An 18217-nucleotide genomic window follows, 5' to 3' on the forward strand; every position below is an offset into this window, starting at 1 on the left:
CTGCAAACCTTGAATATTGTCTTGATTTAAAAAAAAAAAAAAGAATAAATCTGCAAACCCAAAGTCAATGAGCTTGATTGTATTTCCTGAGAAAACTCTAGGATACATTATTAAAGAGATGCCTAGCCTCTGTTTGGCAACAAACGGTTTTCAAAGGAAGAATTTCAAACTACTACATATGAAAGACTGCTTCAGATCACTCCTAAAAAGAGAAATTCATATAAAAACAGCTCTAAAGATTCACCTCATACCCCTCAAACTGGCAACAAAGATGACAGAAGATGGAAATAATCAACACTGGAAGGACTATGAGATAAAAACTTGCCTACTAATTCTTTGAACTCATCCAACTATTCCATAAAGCAAACTTAAAAGTATGCTTTAAAAAATTGTTACTATGTCTATTACCCTTTGACCAGAGATCCTAATGCTACTAAGCATGTACCCAAGAGAGGACCAAGGCACAAAGAAAAGTTTCATATGGTGGGGTAGGAAGGTGGGGGGGGGGGGAAGAGAGAGAGAGAGAGAGAGAGAGAGAGAGAGAGAGAGAGAGAGAGAGAGAGAGAGAATGTGCAGAAAAACTGGCAGCCAACAAAATAAGTATCCACTGATTGGGGAGGGGAATAGCTAATTACATAACTACATAGTAATTCATGAATATAACAGAATATTACGACACCACAAGAAATATGTGAATAGTAAGAATTTAGAAAAGTATAGAAAAACATAAATTGATATAGATTGACACAAGTACAATCAGGAAAACAACATACACAAACAAAGCAATGATGTAAAAATAAAAGAAAGTGAAACTGGACATTGTGCAATTATTATAATCAAGATAGTCCCTGGATAAAAGTTATGAAAATATACCTCTCCTTCCCCTTTATTACTGAGGTGAAGGGCTACTGATGGCAGAATGTTGCATATGTTGTCAGTCATCATCAATGTATAGGTTGGTTTTGCTAAACTTTTTTTCTCTTTCTTTTTAAAATCTTTGTTAAAAGATATCGTTTACTAGAGACAAAGGATAGGAGGAGGGATATTCAGAAATGAACATTATATAGCAATAAAATGCATGTATATATAGATGTATATATGTGTATCTAGATATTCTAAAATGATATGATTAGTAAGCATCCGGAAAAAGAAACAGTGATTCCAAAAGAGCTTACATGGCTCTATCAAGAACAGGTCATGCCAGACTAATCATTTCCCTTTTTTGGCAAAGCTGTTAAAACTGGTACATCAGGGTAATGTGTTAACATAGTTAATATAGGATTTAGCAAAGCATTTGACAAAATATCTCAAGTGACTCTTACGGAAAGGATGGAAGAAGGTGGCCTATATGCCCATACGATCAGATGGATTCCAGAATCACTGAATAGGCAGACTCCTAGAAGAATCACTGATAATTTGATGTCAGATTGAAAAAGAGTCTCCAGTAAAGTGAACAAGAGTCCTTAAGCCTGAAAGTAGTTAACATGTCTATCAATGACTTGGATAAAAACACAGATCATATTCTTTTCAAATCTTCAGACAAACAAATCTAGGAGGGAGAACTAATACACAGAATGACAGGATTCAAAGAAAAGTCTTGACAAGCTATAAAAGAGGGCCAAACCTAATAAAATGAAATTTAATGGGGATAAATGGAAATTAAGATTGGATTTACAAAATCAACATTCAGAAAACAGGAGAGATAAGCACTGAGCCAGATAGCATTTCAACTGAAAAAAATCTGGTATCTTAGTGTACTGCAAAAATTCAGAACTAATAAAGACAAATCAAAATAAAACAAAAAAGGAACAAAACTTTTTTTCTCTTTCTTTTAAAATCCTTGTTAAAAGAGATGGCTTGCTGGAGATAGGGAGAAGGAGGAGGGATATATTCAGAAAAATTTTCAGAAAAAAAATTTTTTTTAAGATCTTGAGCTGTAGTGAGAGCATAACTTCTAGGAGGAATAAGGAGGTGATGGTTCCTCTACACTTTGACTTGGCCAAACCATGCCTGCACTCCTGGGTTCAGTTCTGGGTGCCACTATTTAAGAAGGTCTTTAAAAAGCTAGAGATTACATACAATTAAAATGGTGAAGGGCCTTGAGCCCTTCTATGAAATAAACAGTAAAGGAACTGAGGATGTTTAGCCTAGAGAAAAGTAGGCTAAGGGGAAACATGGTAATTGCCTTCAAATCTTAAAAAACTGGCATGTGGAATCAGGAGCAGATTTATTCTCCTCAGTCTCTGAATGCAAACTAGAGATGGTGGCAATCACAAAAAAGCAGATTTAGGCTTGATGTTAATAAAGAAAATCTTTGAAACAACCAGAGCTATCTGAAGCAAAATGGGCTTCCTCAGGAGAGAGACAATTCCATCTCAGTGAAGTTATTTAATTAAACCTGGATGAAACCTAATTAAGTATGTTATGGTGGGAATTCTTTTTGACATATGGTTTGAACTAGATGGTTGATAAGGTCACTTCCAATTCTGAAAATATCTCAACTCAATCCTTCTTTAAATGATCTATCAAAAGGCTCATAAATACCTACATGTGCCAGGCACTGTGCTAAGCACTGGGAATATAACTACAAGGAAAAAAAATGTAATAGTCTTCACTCTGAAGGAGTTTACATTCCATTAGAGGCAGAGAGGGAGGAGGTTATTTACCCTAACACAGCATTATGCTAGATTTCTGGTTGCTAATAGTTTATCTAGGCCACTGAACTAGAGATGGGGAACAAATGCCTAGGGCTTATATAGGAGGGCTGGACACAGAGGATTAGTGGTCAATGTAGCTAGTGAGAACATTTATTGGGTATACAAGATACCTGGTTTCCTGCTACTAATTCATTTTATGACTTAGTCTTTAAAGTCCCATCCAATTTTGAAATTTTGATTCCATGGTTCTAGGAATATTACAGGGTGAGTACTGTCAGGAGGTGAGAACTACGAGGGGGTGTTGAAAGGGAAATTGAAACTGGGGGTTGGGGACACCTGAGGCCCAGGAAGGGAGTGCGGTTGGATTCCTCATGCCTTCACATAGAGCTATTGATAATCATGGCTTCCAGACGGAGACAGTGAACATCTAGACTAATAGTTTAGCTAACCCAAAAGAATATCGTGAAAACAATTGTTGATCAATTCAATGAAAGACCACATTTAATGGTAATTTCTCTATTAGTATGCTAGTACTAGTACTTTATATTACTGCACAGAACAGAATGCTCTCCCCAGTCTCAGGAGCCCTGTGTTGATGGGATTTGCCAGCAAGGTCACCTATTGCATTCCCTTTCTTTCCCAGGAATGGCACTATAATTGGTGAACCCGTCAGATATTTGATTATTTAAAACAGAACATTATAATCTGGGGGGGGGGGAATAAAAAATTAGATCTATGTAAATTTATGAAAAGAATTAAAAATCCACTTTGACATTGTTCAAAGCAAATCATAATCACAGAATGTTAGCTCTTCAAAGACGTCAGGGTCTCCAAAAATCACCTAGTTCTACACCCTCATTTTGAGGGCTTACCCAAAGTAACACAACAAGAACCAAATCTCTCAAATGTCAGTTCATTATACCTTCCACCAAAACCATTATACTTCTTTTAATTTTCCAAAATGCTATATAAACCTGAAGGAATTATCTGTCTCACATCCCGAAGTGGAGCAAGCCAGCACCACTTCTTACCCAAGCAGGACAGAGAATTACCTCTGTTAAAAAAAAAAAAAAAAAAACAACCCTTTAACTGACATCATTAAATCTGAATCATTATTCTTTTTATTTTCACCAAAAAGAAATTAGGTTCAAGAGGAGAGTCTTACACATTAGAGTAGATTAAGATATTTAGTTAGCACAGTAGGTGTCACTATTACAACAGGAAAAAAATAATCTAATAGTCACAAAAGGGATCAAAGGCAGAACACATGCCACAATAAAAAAAAATTTTTTTTAAAGAAAAAACCCATAAGTTTAAGCAGCTAAAGTACTTTCCCAAATTTCCTCCCTTCCACTATATCACATTGCTTATATTCTGAGCCCTTGAATTCCCTACCTCATTATCCTATTACCTCTCATCCCTCTCCAAACCTCAGCCCTGAATTTCTTTCCTTACATCTTTCCCACTCCTGCTTCTAAGCTACTAACCACTAATAGAGGAAATAGAATCATCATTGCAAAGTTATGTTTTCACTCTCATCTGAACCTTCAATTGCTCCATTCCAGTCCTTTTTCCTGATAAACTCTCTATTGAACTTTCCACAGTGACCAATTCCAAATATCTTCTGAAAATACCATTACTGCTCCTTTCAGCAAAGAATCTGGTCTCAAACTTCACTGAAAATAAACTGAAGTCATCCTTTGTTAGCTGTCTCTCCTCCCAATCCTTCATTATGAATCAACTCAGTCTCATTCCACACCCTCCCCCTTTTGCTCCAATCTCAGAGGATGAAGAAATCCAATTTCTCAATTTCTTTGCTTGATCCAATTTTCAACCTTCTTTATACAGGGATGCCTTTCCCTATACTTTCAAACATGCCCAACTTCTCCCACCCTTAAAAAATTGATTTGATCCTATCATCATCCTCTAATTGTTGTCTGTTATCTTTCCTCCCTTTTTTTTTTTAAACCCTCACCCTCTGTCTTGGACTCAATACTGTGTATTGGCTCCAAGGCAGAAGAGTGGTAAGGGTAGGCAATGGGGGGGTCAAGTGACTTGCCCAGGGTCACACAGCTAGGAAGTGTCTGAGGCCAGATTTGAACCTAGGACTTCCCGTCTCTATGCCTGGCTCTCAATCCACTGAGCTACCCAGCTTTCCCTTTCCTCCTTTTCACAGCCAAAGTCCTAGAGAAAAAAACCTGCACCTTTTTTTTGGTGCCCTCTACTTTCTCATTCTCACTCAATTCTTGACCCTTTGTAATCTGGCTTCCTCCTTCTTCTGCATCTGAGTCTCCAATGATCCTTTTTACTCATCAATCTAAATGCCCTTTTCCTATTCTTCATCCTTTTAGGCCTCTTCAAAATTTGAGAGTATTGATCACCCCATTCCTGTATAGTCTCCCCTTGTTGGGTTTTTATGATACTGCTCTGTGGTTTCCTTCCTATGTGCCTGATCTCCTCAATCTCCTTTGCAGGATCATCACCCAAGTCTCATCCCCTTTGGGTGGGTATTCTCAGGGATCTATCCCAGACTCCCTTCTCTTCTCTTTCTGGGCTCTCTCAGTAACTTTGTCATCCTTCAAAGTCTCAATTAGCATCTCTATGCAGATGATTACTAAGTGACCATTCATTCAGTTGGCTCTCATCCATCCATCCCTCTCTCTCTCTCTCTCTATCTCTTTCATTAACAATTACCAGCTGGACCAGTCCTAGATGTCCCATAGGAATCTCAAACTTATTATGTCCTAAATAGAATTCCTCTAAACTCATTCCTCTTCCTAACTTCTCTATTCTCTCCTTCTGGTCCTTCCATTCACCTAGGTTTGCAAAGTTGGAATCATCATCACTTCTTATTCTTTCATTCCTCTGCATCCAACTAGTTGCCAAGTTTTGTCCATTCAGCCTCTGCTAGATTTCTCTCATCCATCTTTATTCCTCATTCATAACGACTCTCATTAAAGACCTTCACCATTTTTGCCTAGACTATCCCAATACCTTTCTAATTAGTAGGACAGATATTGCAATATCTCTTCTAGCTGAGGATCCAATGAATGAGCCTCAACCTAACATGCAGAATTCACTCACCACTCAGGTTCTATTATTCTGCCAACTTAGCCTATAAACAGCACACTCCTACATCTTCTCCTACAGTCATTCAGATAATAGGGACCTGGCACATCCCTACTCTGGACCTGGTCCTTTTCAAAGAAAAAGGTATGGTTTTGCAAGTGAATCTTTTGCCCTATTGTCATTGCAGTGTTTGTAGCATTTCTCTATCCCTACACACGAGCTCTTGTGGGGCGCTGGGGGGTGGAGAGGTGAGGAAGGAGATTGTTACATGCGCAGACTTCTAAGTTCACACACACACACACACACACACACACACACACACACACACACACACACACACACACTTTTTTCTCTGAATCTAATTTGTTTCTAGAAAAACCACCATTCTGATCTGAGAACAGTCTCCAAAGAAACTGATGACTGGACCGTAGCAGGAAAAGGACAATGGGGCTCACTGCCTCCTCAGCTCCAGTAGAAACTATTGGAAATCAGTAACCTGAGCACAGTGGTTTAACTTGGATAGATCCCAGCCTGGAAGCAAATCACACCTACCTTGGGAATGGCTTCACTCACAGCATAGCTGGCTTTGTCACTGACCCACACCTTGTCCTTTGGGGAAAGGTCAGAGCAGATATCCTTGAGCTCAGTCAAAATGGAGTTGTAAGGAAGCACCTGAACTTTGAATTCATCTGCCAGGCTGGAGTTGAACAGTAAATGTTCCTTCACATCAGGTGCTTTGGTGCGTTCTCCATCAATAAAAAGCCTGAGGAGAGGTGGGGCCGGGAGATGGAAAGAGGGACATAGGGAAAGAAGGAGAGGAAGAAAAGAAAACATCCATGAGCAAACAGAGCACAGTCAAAGAGTATAATATACCACCTCCTTGTGACCTTATTACTGTTTATGGTTTAAGAGACTTTATCTTCTTGACAATCAGAGTGAAGCCACAGATGGTTTTATACAGCCTGGGGCAGCAGAAGGAAGCCATCCCAAATAGGCAGCAGCCAGAGTTCGAGTGTGGCTAGCAGGGAGAGAGTGACATGGAGAGTGGAGCCAGGTAATCCAACTCCTCAGAGAAGAAGAATTCTGACCATTTTACCTGGCCATATTTAGCATGTCCCTAGGCAGTGTTTATAAGATCGAGCGCTAAAGCAAACAGGGAGGCAGGAAGGGCAGGTCCAGGAGGAAAACAGGAAAGAAAAGTGAGTAGCCATTTGCTGTATTCACCTGATTGTGTCTATTCCTATGATAGCATAGGAAAAAAATACTGGGTTGTGCTCCACGTCTGATCCTCGGAGATTGAACAGCCCTGGAAAATAAAACAGAGGGCCCCCCATTACTTACCTAGCATGAGCTCCGAAGCCAGTGCCAGGTACTGGGAAGAGAAAAGGCCTCAGGGACTGGCAGTCAAAGTCCACAGAAAAATAAATGCACAGGTCAAGAGCTAACTGCCTATATATTCTGTCAACCCATTGTGATACATAGAGGCTTTGTTTTTACCACACGATGGCGCCCGTATTGTGTCTCAGGCCAGAAAGTTCACAGGTTTCAGGGGAGAGAGGGATGGAGCACTGGTAAGGAAACCCTGCCAAATGCCTGAAGAACAAAGACAGCTATAATGACTAACTTCCTCCCTTGCTCTGCTTGGTGGTACCCTCGCCCCAAGCTCCTTTCTTTGCTACCCAGGCTCATATCACAAAACTAACCAAGAAATCCCCACAATGAGGTAGGATAGGAGTTTTCTCCCACTAGCAGAAGGGTGAAGTCATAGGGAGAAAGGCTCCAGCTTGGTGCAACGAGGCCATAGACAACCTCTGAGGACAACAGGGAAACAAAGCTACTCACAAGTGAAGCCAAATAAGGGCCTTCCTGTAAGTTTCAATAAGTCCTAATTAGAAGTGCTTCCCTGAAAACAGTGAGTCACTATTGAAGCATATAAATGGAACTAGAACCAAGAAGTGCCCTCCAGGAGCCTGTCATGGCACTGACTACTAGCAAGAGTCTGCTCTCCTGCCCTGCCTTCCACTTCTCCAGGGAGGTCACTTTGAGCCTCAGTTTCTTCTTTTATAAAATGAAGAGCATGGAAGAGATGTTCTCCAAGGTCCCCTTCCACTCTACAGCTTCAGACTCCTAGAATATGAGGAGCCTGGACTAAATGACCTTTGAGGTCCCTTCCAGCTCTCGATATATGAAATGATGATCCTGTGGTAACTTCGCTTTGTATATCAGTTCCATCTCAGAGAATTAAAGAAGTCAATAATTGGAGGATATCCTGAGCCATAAACTGACCGGAGCAGCTATAACATACCCAACAAGTGGCCATGCAGCCTTTGCTTGAAGATTACCAAGGAGAAGGAATCTAGCCTCTATGTAGGCAGCCCATTCCACTTGGAGAAGGCTCTAGTTACTAGGAAGTTTCTCTTGACTTCTTTTTACAATTTTCACCATTATTCAAACAGTACTCTCACTAGGCTAGCAATTTTGTAAGAACCTCTTAACTGTAGAGGATGGAAAACATATATGTGTGTTCCAGAGATGAAAGGAGAATTTCTCTTGAGACAAAGATAAAAAGTAAGGTATCCTCCCATTTGGCAGAGAGCCAGAAAGAAAGCAAATGTACCTTATGAAATCCCTCCAAGTCACAACCTAAGTTTCAGCAAGAGCAGACTCCAAGATCAGGCACAGGCCACTTCAGAAATGAAAACTGACAAATTCCTATTACAACTTATATATTCAGTCAGAGATCTCTATTTCCTGTGGAGGAAATAACTGCCTTTACACAGGAGAGGGATGGTTTAATGTGGCCTACAGAGAAGATGGAGAATGATTTAGGCTACTTAAGCTATACTTTTTCATCTTTGGACCCTTCATCCAAGCAGTTTTTAATGTGTGTTTACTAGTAGTAGGTATCATTCACCTGGTTATTCTTCATCTCTGAGTTGTAATATTAATCCTTCAAATGGCTAAATTCTCTCAGGTCTCCCCTACTCTCCAATCTTTATAGACATCTCTTGTATGCATTTGGTACTGTAACTAAATCACTCTTCATTCCACAGCCTCTCAGTAAGTAAAATGATGTGAGCCTTAAAGAGAAACTAGGGAACCTACAATGATATCAGAGATACCCCAACAGCGAAATCAGAGTACTCACATGCTATCTCGTCCAGGGCGGTGACCACAAACCACACCACTTTTCTCTCCACCATTTTCAATCGAAGGTCAGCAACCTTATCCTTCCAGGCTATACCTAAAACAAACAAAGGCAGTTGCTGCCCTAGACTTAAGATCCATTCTTCCAGGAAATCATCTCATAGCAGAAGTACTGCCATAGACCAATACAATCTACTAGATTATAAATTCCATGGGGGCACAAAGGGAGACATATTGAATCTTCACAACTCCACCAACATCTAGCAAAATCTGAATTTTGATGAATTGGATTTTTTTTTTGCCCAAGAAAGAAGGATACATGAATTCTAGTCATTTCATTTCCTTTCCATTACTAACTAGCTGTACAATCTTGAATAAAACGCCTAAATTCTATGATACTCACCTACACATCCATAAAATGGGGGAAATATCTGGAAGTCTTGAAGGTCAGATGACAACTCCAGGTCCTATCTACCTCTAATAGTCTCTGATCCCTTGAGACTGCTACTAATGATAACACATTGTAGGCCTCTCTTAAGCAGAAGTCACTGGTTTTATGAAGGAAGGGCAATAGAGGTATGGTGGAGCTAGAGTCAGAAGACATGGCTTTAAAACCTACTGTTTGGCCTTGGGCATCACTTAAAATAGCTGAGCCTTAAAAATGAAGGGCCCCTCAAAGGGCTATAAAACTGCAAAGGCTTTGATCCTGTAATACCACCACTGAGTGTGTATCCCAAAGAGATCATTAAAAAGGGGGAAGGCCCTACTTGTACAAAAATATTGATAGCAGTGCTTTTTGTGATAAAAAAGAATTGAAGATTGAGGGGATGTCCATCAATTGGAGGATGGCTGAACAAATTATGGTACATGTTGCTGATGAAATACTATTGTGCTATAAGAAATGATAAGCAAGATTATTTAAGAAAAACCTAGAAAGATCTACATAAACTGATACAGAGTGAAATAAGAAGAACTGGGAGACCATTACACACAGTTACAGCAGTATTGTACAATGATCAACTGTGAAAACTTGGCTTCTCTCAGCAATGCAATGATCTGGGACATACCTGAAAGACTTATGACAGGGGATGCAATCCACCTCCAGAGAAAGAACTGTTAGAGTTGTCTTTCACATCAGTGTATTTATGGTTTTATTTTTGAGTTATGGTTTTGTATTAGTGTGCTCTTACAATAATAGCCAATGTTGAAGTATGTTTTGCATGATAATAAAAATAAAATTTAAATTTTTTTAAATGTATTAGGCTAGAAAAAAAATGAAAGGCCTCATATACAACTGTAGTGAGGCAATAGCACCACTCAGGAAAGAATAGTAGCTTTTTAGCCAGTGGACCTGAGCTTAAATCTCAACTCTAATTTCTATGTATTTTACCTTAGACAAGTCAATTAGCCTCAATGTGCCTCATTTTCCTCATCTATAAAATAAGAAGGTTGGACAAGATATCCCCTGAAGGCCCTCCTACCTCTGGATCAATGAAATCCTAATGATACTTTATCTCCCCCAATAGAATATGAGCTCTTCAAGGGCTGCAATTACCTTTCACCTTTTGTTGTATCTGCAGCTCTAAAGAACAATACCTGGCACAGAGTGTTTAATAAGTGTTTACTGCCCAACTAGGAAACCAAAGTAGGGATGATATACACAGAGAGAGGAGAGGGATAAAATAACCCTTACTTAAATATGACATACACAGCAGCTATGATCATCTTTACCCAAGGGACCACAGGAGCCTTGATTTCATAATTAGAAAGAGGTCTTAAAAGATATATAATCCAAACACTTTATTTTCAAATAAGAAAACTAAGGCCTCCAAATGAGGAAAATGAAAACCTCTGGAGATAATAGAGAACCAATGAAGTTCAATGAGTAGAGAAAATGACATGGTCAGGATTTTACTTTAGAAAAAAAAATCACCTCAACAGCAATGTGGAAGGATTGAAGAAGGGAAAGAACAGATGCAGGAAGCCCAAGTAGGAGACTATCTCAAAAGGACATGAAATAGGCATCAGCATTTGAGAAAAAGAAAATGGAAACAAAAAATATAAAGGTAGAAACTAGATGTAACTGATTAGACATGTGGAAGGATGGGGGAATCAAGAGTTTACAATGGCTCAAATTAAGAACATGAGTGACTGGAAGATTTAGTGGTACTTCACAGGATATAGGGAAATTTGGAAGGGGAAGAGTCCAAGAAAGAAGGATATTGAGTTTGGTTTTCTGATATATTAAATTTGAAATGTCTACAGGACATCCAGTTAGAAATGTCCAATAGCCAGTTAGAGATGTAATACTGGAGCTCAGGAGAGACTAAGGGTGTATAATAGATCTAGGAATTATTTACTTAAAGTGCTATTAGATTCCATAAAAACTGATGGGATAACAGAGGAAAAAAGAGGTCCCAGTACAGAAGGCTAGGGGTATACAGCTATTTAGGAGGTGTAATAATGATGAAGAACCACCAAAGAACCTGAGGAATAGTCAGACTGATTAGGAGGAGAAGAGGAAACAGTATATTCTGAAAACCTAGAGGAGAAAGACAACCCAGGAGGAGAGAATGGTCTGCAATGTCAAGTGCCAGAGAAAAGTCAAGAAGGTTGAGGTCTAGAAAAAGGCCATATGTGTGGCAATTAGGAGAAAAGTGGTAACTTTGGAGAGAAGAGTTTAAAATAAGAAATGAGCTTAGAAGCCAGACTACAGAGGGTTAAGAAGAGGAGAAGAAGTAGAGGCAAAGAGAGGAGGCTGTTTTCTTTGGGAATTTGGCTGTGAAAAAGAGAGAGATAGAGAGCAACAGTTTGAGGAAGAAGTTGATGAGTAACTACGGTTCATTTCTGGTGAACTATTCTTTTAAAATCATATATGTTCCTATTAGTCAAATACACAGTAAGACATTACAGGATTAGCTGCGGCAAAACAATAACAACTCCCTAAAAGATTCCCTTCCAATGCAAGAAGTTTCCTACAAGTCACTAACATTGGGATTTGGGGCATCTGACAGTTCTGAAAGGAAGGTCAATTCCTGGCATCTGTTACGACTTGCCAATAAGTTTGGTGTTTTTCATTTGGTAAACAAAGCTTGCTATTACCCCCTCTCCCTCCCCTAAGCAGCAAGACCACTGATGAAGCCAAGGCTTCAGAAAAAAATTCAAAACATGCAGGGAGGAAATGTCAACCTAACCTTATGTCACTGGACTTGTACAGCAAGTGCCTAAGGAAGACACTTATAATGCCCTCCAAGGGTGAAGGGCAGAAGAAGGCAGGGGTTTCTACCTCCCCTACAAAGGGATACTTTGAAGATCACCTCTGGAATGCTTTTTAAAACACTAGCCAAGAGACTGTTCTTCCATACTATCTTCCCAAGACCCCTCCTGGGCAGTTTGCCTAAATTCCACAAGCAGCCCCATCCCTTTAAATTTTATAGCTAAAATTCCCTCCCCTGCAGCTTGAATCTCACTCCCTTTGTGCAATCTGATATCTAAACTTTACCTACAAATTCATCACATACAACCTATGGTTACCACTACTGGCTGGCTGTAAAGACTACTTTCTCCTGCCCCTCTCCCCCAAACCCCTCATCTCCCCACCACCCCGTGCCCCATCCCCTACTATACACACATGCACACAGGGTTCTCCATCTCACAATCTAAAATTTAAAAGCTTGAAAAACAGCAAGTAAGCAAATGCCACTTTAAAAGGGGCAGGGAAAATTCAGCTCTGCTCCCAAGAGTAAATAAATTAGAGGGGCAACTGTTAGCAACTCAGAACTAAAGAACATTGCCTTCAGAACAACAAGGAATAAAAGAGCTATTGAAAAGAGTTTTGTAGGAATAAACTAACCCTCATTAAGTGGCATTACAAGCTGAATGAGACCATTACTTTAATCAAATGCCACATCATGCCAGGAGAGAGGAAAATCTCACGTCAGCTCAGACTTGATTCGGAGGACTTTAATAAAGATGATGGGAGAGGGGAAAATGTGAAATAGGAAAATCCAAGCACTAACCTGTATAATTCAGGTCCAGGGTTAGAAGAGGTTTGCAGGGGCGCTGGGGACGATCTGTCCAGATCTTGTCAACAAGATTCTCTTTGACAGGGACGAGATGGTGACCTGCACATCTCAGGACCTTAGCCATCTTTTTCCATTGATCTAAGGAAACCAACAGTACAATCATGAAAACAAATTAGAGCAAAGGCATACAAAATTCCATTCCAAAGTTATCCCCAGTGAGTTCTTCTTCCACTCTATCTAAAACAAGATATACAGGTACAGAGAAGGAACCAACTACATGGCCTGGGTTGGATGCTACCCGCCCTCTTCCATTAAAGTTGGGTTTTTTTTGTTTTGGTCTTTGCATAGCATTATATATGATATGGGCAAAAGACTACTGCATAGAGATATCATTAAGAACCAAGTTTTTGTCATGAATCTTTCTCTCCAGACCTCAATTCCATAGCTATAAAATGAGAAAAGCAATTAGCTGACCTATAAGGTCCCCTTCAGTTTTAGGATCCTATAATTCTATTAAAAAAACATCTTAGAAAGGAGTTGAGATTCCAACAAGTATTTCATTATCCAGGCTAGAACAGATCATATTGACTAACCTGATGGAATGATTGAAGGATCCACACCAACCCTGGATCCTTCAGAAAGTACACTCACCAACCAGTCCTCCTGAGTTGGTGTGTCCTTCAGACCTAGAAGGATAAACAAAAATAATTCACAAGAGGGAACTAATATGGTCCTTTTCACCTAAAGGGAGACTAAATGGTGACTCTGGTGACCCTATGGCAAGGTCTTAATTAAGGATCCTCTCACTAAGAATAATTGGAATGCTTTAGGACATTTGAACCTCATTAAATCAAAGAAGATGATCATGAGATGGCTCCAAAGGAAGTCATTGAGATAGAAATGGAGCATAAGAGAATTCAGTTAAATGATAAATCCTACCCCCATGACATTCTCCCTGGCAAATGCCAACCTAATTCTAAGGGAAATCCTTAGGAATATGGATAACTAGTAACCCCACAATCTCAGCAATCGAAATTCATCAACTTCTACATTGAAAAAGGATGAACATCCATCAGGAACCTATTTCATAAAGGACAAGAAACTTCTGAGTGTTAACAACTGGGGACAGTTACTTTTCTGAAAGAAATTCTGAACAGAGAAGGGCTAAGGGTAACTATTCTCAAGGCCTAAGCTTTACACCTTAAAGACATAATACAAGGACCTGAATAGCAGAGAAATGTTTTAAAAGCCAGCAGAGTCATAGAAACTACTGCAGACTATTCTAATGACCAAGATAATTTAAACCCAAGTAGCACCCTTAACAACTTACTGAGATTTGCACTTCTCTCAGAAAGTGGCAAAAAAAAAAAAAGACTTTTATTTCTAAGGAATGAGCTGTAAAAAATAAAGTACCAAAGTTCTTTAAAAAAAAAAATCCTGGTGTCCTCAAGGTTAACGCCTCAATCTCCTGCTTTTTCCTTTGCTCTCCACCTCCTCCTCCTTTTTTTAAACCACCAAGCCATTTATTAGCCAAGTTTCTCTTAATTCACTAGGGAAAATCATGTGATTTCCAGAAATAGTGGACAAGAAATTTCTTTTTTGGGCAAGCCCTAGAGGGAACTCACCCTCATTGGCTAGCCAAGCCCAACCTACGCAGCTCTACCTACACAAACAAATCCAGGAAAGGACTGACAGAACAAAGAGCAAGAAGGAAAGAAGGTCCCTTTAAACCCTACTGCTGAATGGTTACTACTGCCAGTTCCCACTTCAAAGGAGTAAGAACACCTAAAAGCTCAGAGATTTGGTCCCAAAAGGAAGCAGAAGATTACAAGATACAAGAAGTATCAAGCACTCCTGGATTTTACTTTCCCCATCTTTTCCTACTTTCAATCCCCACCATCACATATCCTATAGCTAAAGAGTGATCCTCTCTTCCTACTCCCCTGGTCTCATTGGTAAAAATAGATATAACTGTACACAGAGAGACAAAGGAAAACTTTCAAACCCTAACACTGATTTGTTCTCAGTTAAATCAAATAGGCTTTGAATTCATTACTTGAGGCAGAGAAGGGAAACAGCACATCACACCTCTGCTTCTGATATTCCATGATTCTCATAAGGTCTGCCAGTTGATAGGTTCTAGAAGACTTAAGCCTAGGCCTGTATATCTAGTAGAAGGCTACATACCAACTGAAGTCCTCAATAAGTATATGACAGATGACTGCTTGACAAAGAAAACTACCCTACTTCCCCTCATTGGGGGACCTCATATCTCTACTTCACACTGAAGAAAACCATCACAATACTACTATTGGTACCCCCATTTAATAGTTAAGTTTCCAGTTTATGCCCCCAAACATCTAGCACTTTCTAGCCCTTATACCATTTTTCAAGCCATTATCAATGCCTGGACTCCATCCCCACCATAATCTCGTAAAGTTAATATCTTCTACCTGTCCTTTAATACTATGCTTAAATTCTGGTTGCTTCCAGCTGAGAGTGATCTCTACTGCCTCTGAATATACAAAATGTTTTATTTTGCATTTCTCTAAAAGCACTTTTCATACTATTGTTACACTGGCTATGTTTTAGCTCTTTTAAGAACACTATGAGAAGATGATCACAAAAAATATGGAAAGATGTATACGAAATGAATCAAAGTAAAGTAAGCAGAACCAGGGGATAACGACAATGCTACATGATGATCAACTGTGAATGGCTTAACTATTATTAACAAGGTAAGGATCTAGGTCATCTCCAAGGGCAGGGGTCAGCAACCTTTTTGGCCATGAGAGCCATAAATGCCACATTTTTTAAAATGTAATTTCATGAAAGCCGTGCAGTGCTCACAATGTGCACTCCTGTAACAGTGCCTGAAAAAAAATTGACTTTATAGCTCCTGCAGAAAGAGCCATATCTGGCCTTCAAAAGAGCCAGATATGGCTGGAGAGCCATACATTGCTGACTCCTGTCCAAGGGACTCATGATGAAAAAAACTATCTACTGCCATGGAAGGAACAATCAATTCAAACTGAAGCATAGCATTCTTCACTTTATTTCCTCCATGAATTTTTCTCTAGTGTAACCAATATGTGTATTGCTCCACAACATGATGAATATGGAAATGTGTATTGTACGATAATACTTGTACAACTTATATCATATTATCTGCCATCTTGGGGAAGGTGGAAGGGATGGGAGGGAGGAAGAGAAAATGGACTGCAAAATGTCAGAAAATAATGATTAAAAACTATCTGCAAAACTGTATCAACACGAAATCTGGGGGAAAATTTTTAATTAAAAAAAAATAGAACCGTATGAGGACAGAGAACCTCTCTGTACACCTCACAACTCCTTGCATGGCATCCTAAATAATGTGATGAAAGGAACAGGTTAATCACAGAATATCTTAATGTAATCAGAGATTAAGCTACAAAGAACAATGTCTGCTGTCACTCTGAGACTTGGGTCTAGAAAGAATTTCCCATATTTGTGACCCTGTATGATAAACCTCCTACTTCAGCCATCCCAGGGACAACAAAGTGACAGTCCACTCGCCTCCTGCTGGGTCTAGGCAAGCATCCAGCAGCCTCTACCCACCCATCTTCATGAGGGTCCAGTTGTTGTCCATCTGCTTGGCAGCTTGGAGAAAGTAACGTCCATCAGTCCACATGGCTGCGTGCTGCTCTGTAATAATGGCTGTACCTATGGCAGAGATGAGAGAAGAGCAAAGAGAAGAGAGATAGCATTTCTTTTTTTTAATAAACCCATTCCCAAACAAAATGCAGCCATGATGAGCTTCTTGATCACTACAAAAGAGGTACAATTTTGTGACAAAAAGGAAGTCCATTTCCTCTAAATACCCACAGGTGCTACTATTCTGACTCAGAAATAAGCTTGTGGCTGAAACTTATTTAATCCAGGGCCATTAAACTTTTTTTTTAATTTAAATAGAACCATGAGGTCATACAGAATGGCAATGGAGCCAAACACTCAAAGGAACAGCCTCATAGAAAAGAACTCATTTCTCAAGACCAGCCAAGGCCTTTGAAAGTGAAAAGGGGGGAGTGGGGGGTGGGAGGGAATCTCAAAAGCTCCAAACAAGATTGGGTTGAAATTCCTGAGGCTTCTGTTCCTTTCAAACATCAGAGACAATACTGGTCCCCACTGATACATCACAGAAACCAATTCATTTCTTCTATCATATGCCTGTTCTAAGAGAACTCTCAGTTCCCTAATTTTTAATCCCCTCCTGAGGATTTGACCTGACCCAAAGAAGGATTAAATCAGTCCTATCAAGAGTACTGGGAAATCACATTTGCCATGATGCAGAATCTTCTCTCACCTCTGCTCCCAGCTTGCACTGGGTGTAACAGGCTTGAAGCCATCAGCAGAATATCAGGCACGATTGATAATTATGAACAAACCAATGAAGACATTTGGAAATGAAAACAATGAGATAATTGGTAAGGGAAAGGGCCATTAGGACTGGCTGTCTAAATCACTGGCTTGCAATTTTAACTATTTGGATGTCCATAACCCCAATGCAACAAGGCATGGATGTGAGTGCACACACAAGAGCTCAAGCGTGCACATGCAACAAGGCATGGATGTGAGTGCACACACAAGAGCTCAAGCACGCACATGCACACACACACACACATACACACACGTACATTGAGACCTGACCCAATTACTGTCAGGAAGGGGAAAAAAAGATACATACATATACAGATTGAAGTTTGTGATAACATACCAGCTGAGCCATCAAATCCAGATACAAAAGCACGCCTGCAGTCACAGGGGGCAATATACTCACTCTGGAAAATAAAAGAGGTCAGTAATTAGAGAGCACAACCACCACATGAGCAATACATAAAAAGAAATTGATTTAATATTTATTGGACATTAACTACAGGCACAATACTATACTACTAGACACCATGAAAGACGTCCCCCCACCCATCCAATTTTTTAAAATATATATATATATGCATGTATGAGGTCAAGGGTGAGAGGTGGCAGATGGTCCTATAAATACAGAGCTAGATCTGGAGTCAGAAAGACTCCTCTTCTTGATTTCAAGTCTAGCCTCAGACACTTACTAGCTGTATGACTAGAGGCAAACCATTTAATTCTGTTTGCCTTAGTTTTCTTATCTGTAAAATGAGGCAGAGAAGGAAATGGCAAACCACTCCAGTACTTTTGCCAAGAAAACACCAAATGGGGTCACAAAGAGTCTGTCAGAACTGAAATAACTGGAGAGAGAGAGAGAGAGAGAGAGAGAGAGAGAGAGAGAGAGAGAGAGAGAGAGAGAGA

The 18217-nt window shown here is 39.7% G+C and overlaps 1 protein-coding gene across 1 annotated transcript in view; it reads right to left on the reverse strand.

The window, feature by feature from the left end:
- XPNPEP1 (X-prolyl aminopeptidase 1) overlaps positions 1 to 18217 on the reverse strand; it is a 64414-nt gene that overhangs the window by 20659 nt on the left and 25538 nt on the right. Inside the window, exons 4-10 of the mRNA XM_044665564.1 lie at positions 17655 to 17718; positions 16499 to 16603; positions 13492 to 13584; positions 12893 to 13036; positions 8875 to 8970; positions 6951 to 7032; positions 6279 to 6489 (exon numbers count right to left, since the gene is read on the reverse strand). Of these exons, the coding sequence (XP_044521499.1) occupies positions 6279 to 6489; positions 6951 to 7032; positions 8875 to 8970; positions 12893 to 13036; positions 13492 to 13584; positions 16499 to 16603; positions 17655 to 17718 (795 nt within the window). The remainder of the gene's footprint in view (positions 1 to 6278; positions 6490 to 6950; positions 7033 to 8874; positions 8971 to 12892; positions 13037 to 13491; positions 13585 to 16498; positions 16604 to 17654; positions 17719 to 18217) is intronic.

The sequence above is a fragment of the Gracilinanus agilis genome, chromosome 2 (genome assembly GCF_016433145.1).
Source record: "Gracilinanus agilis isolate LMUSP501 chromosome 2, AgileGrace, whole genome shotgun sequence".
Classification (NCBI taxonomy): domain Eukaryota; kingdom Metazoa; phylum Chordata; class Mammalia; order Didelphimorphia; family Didelphidae; genus Gracilinanus; species Gracilinanus agilis.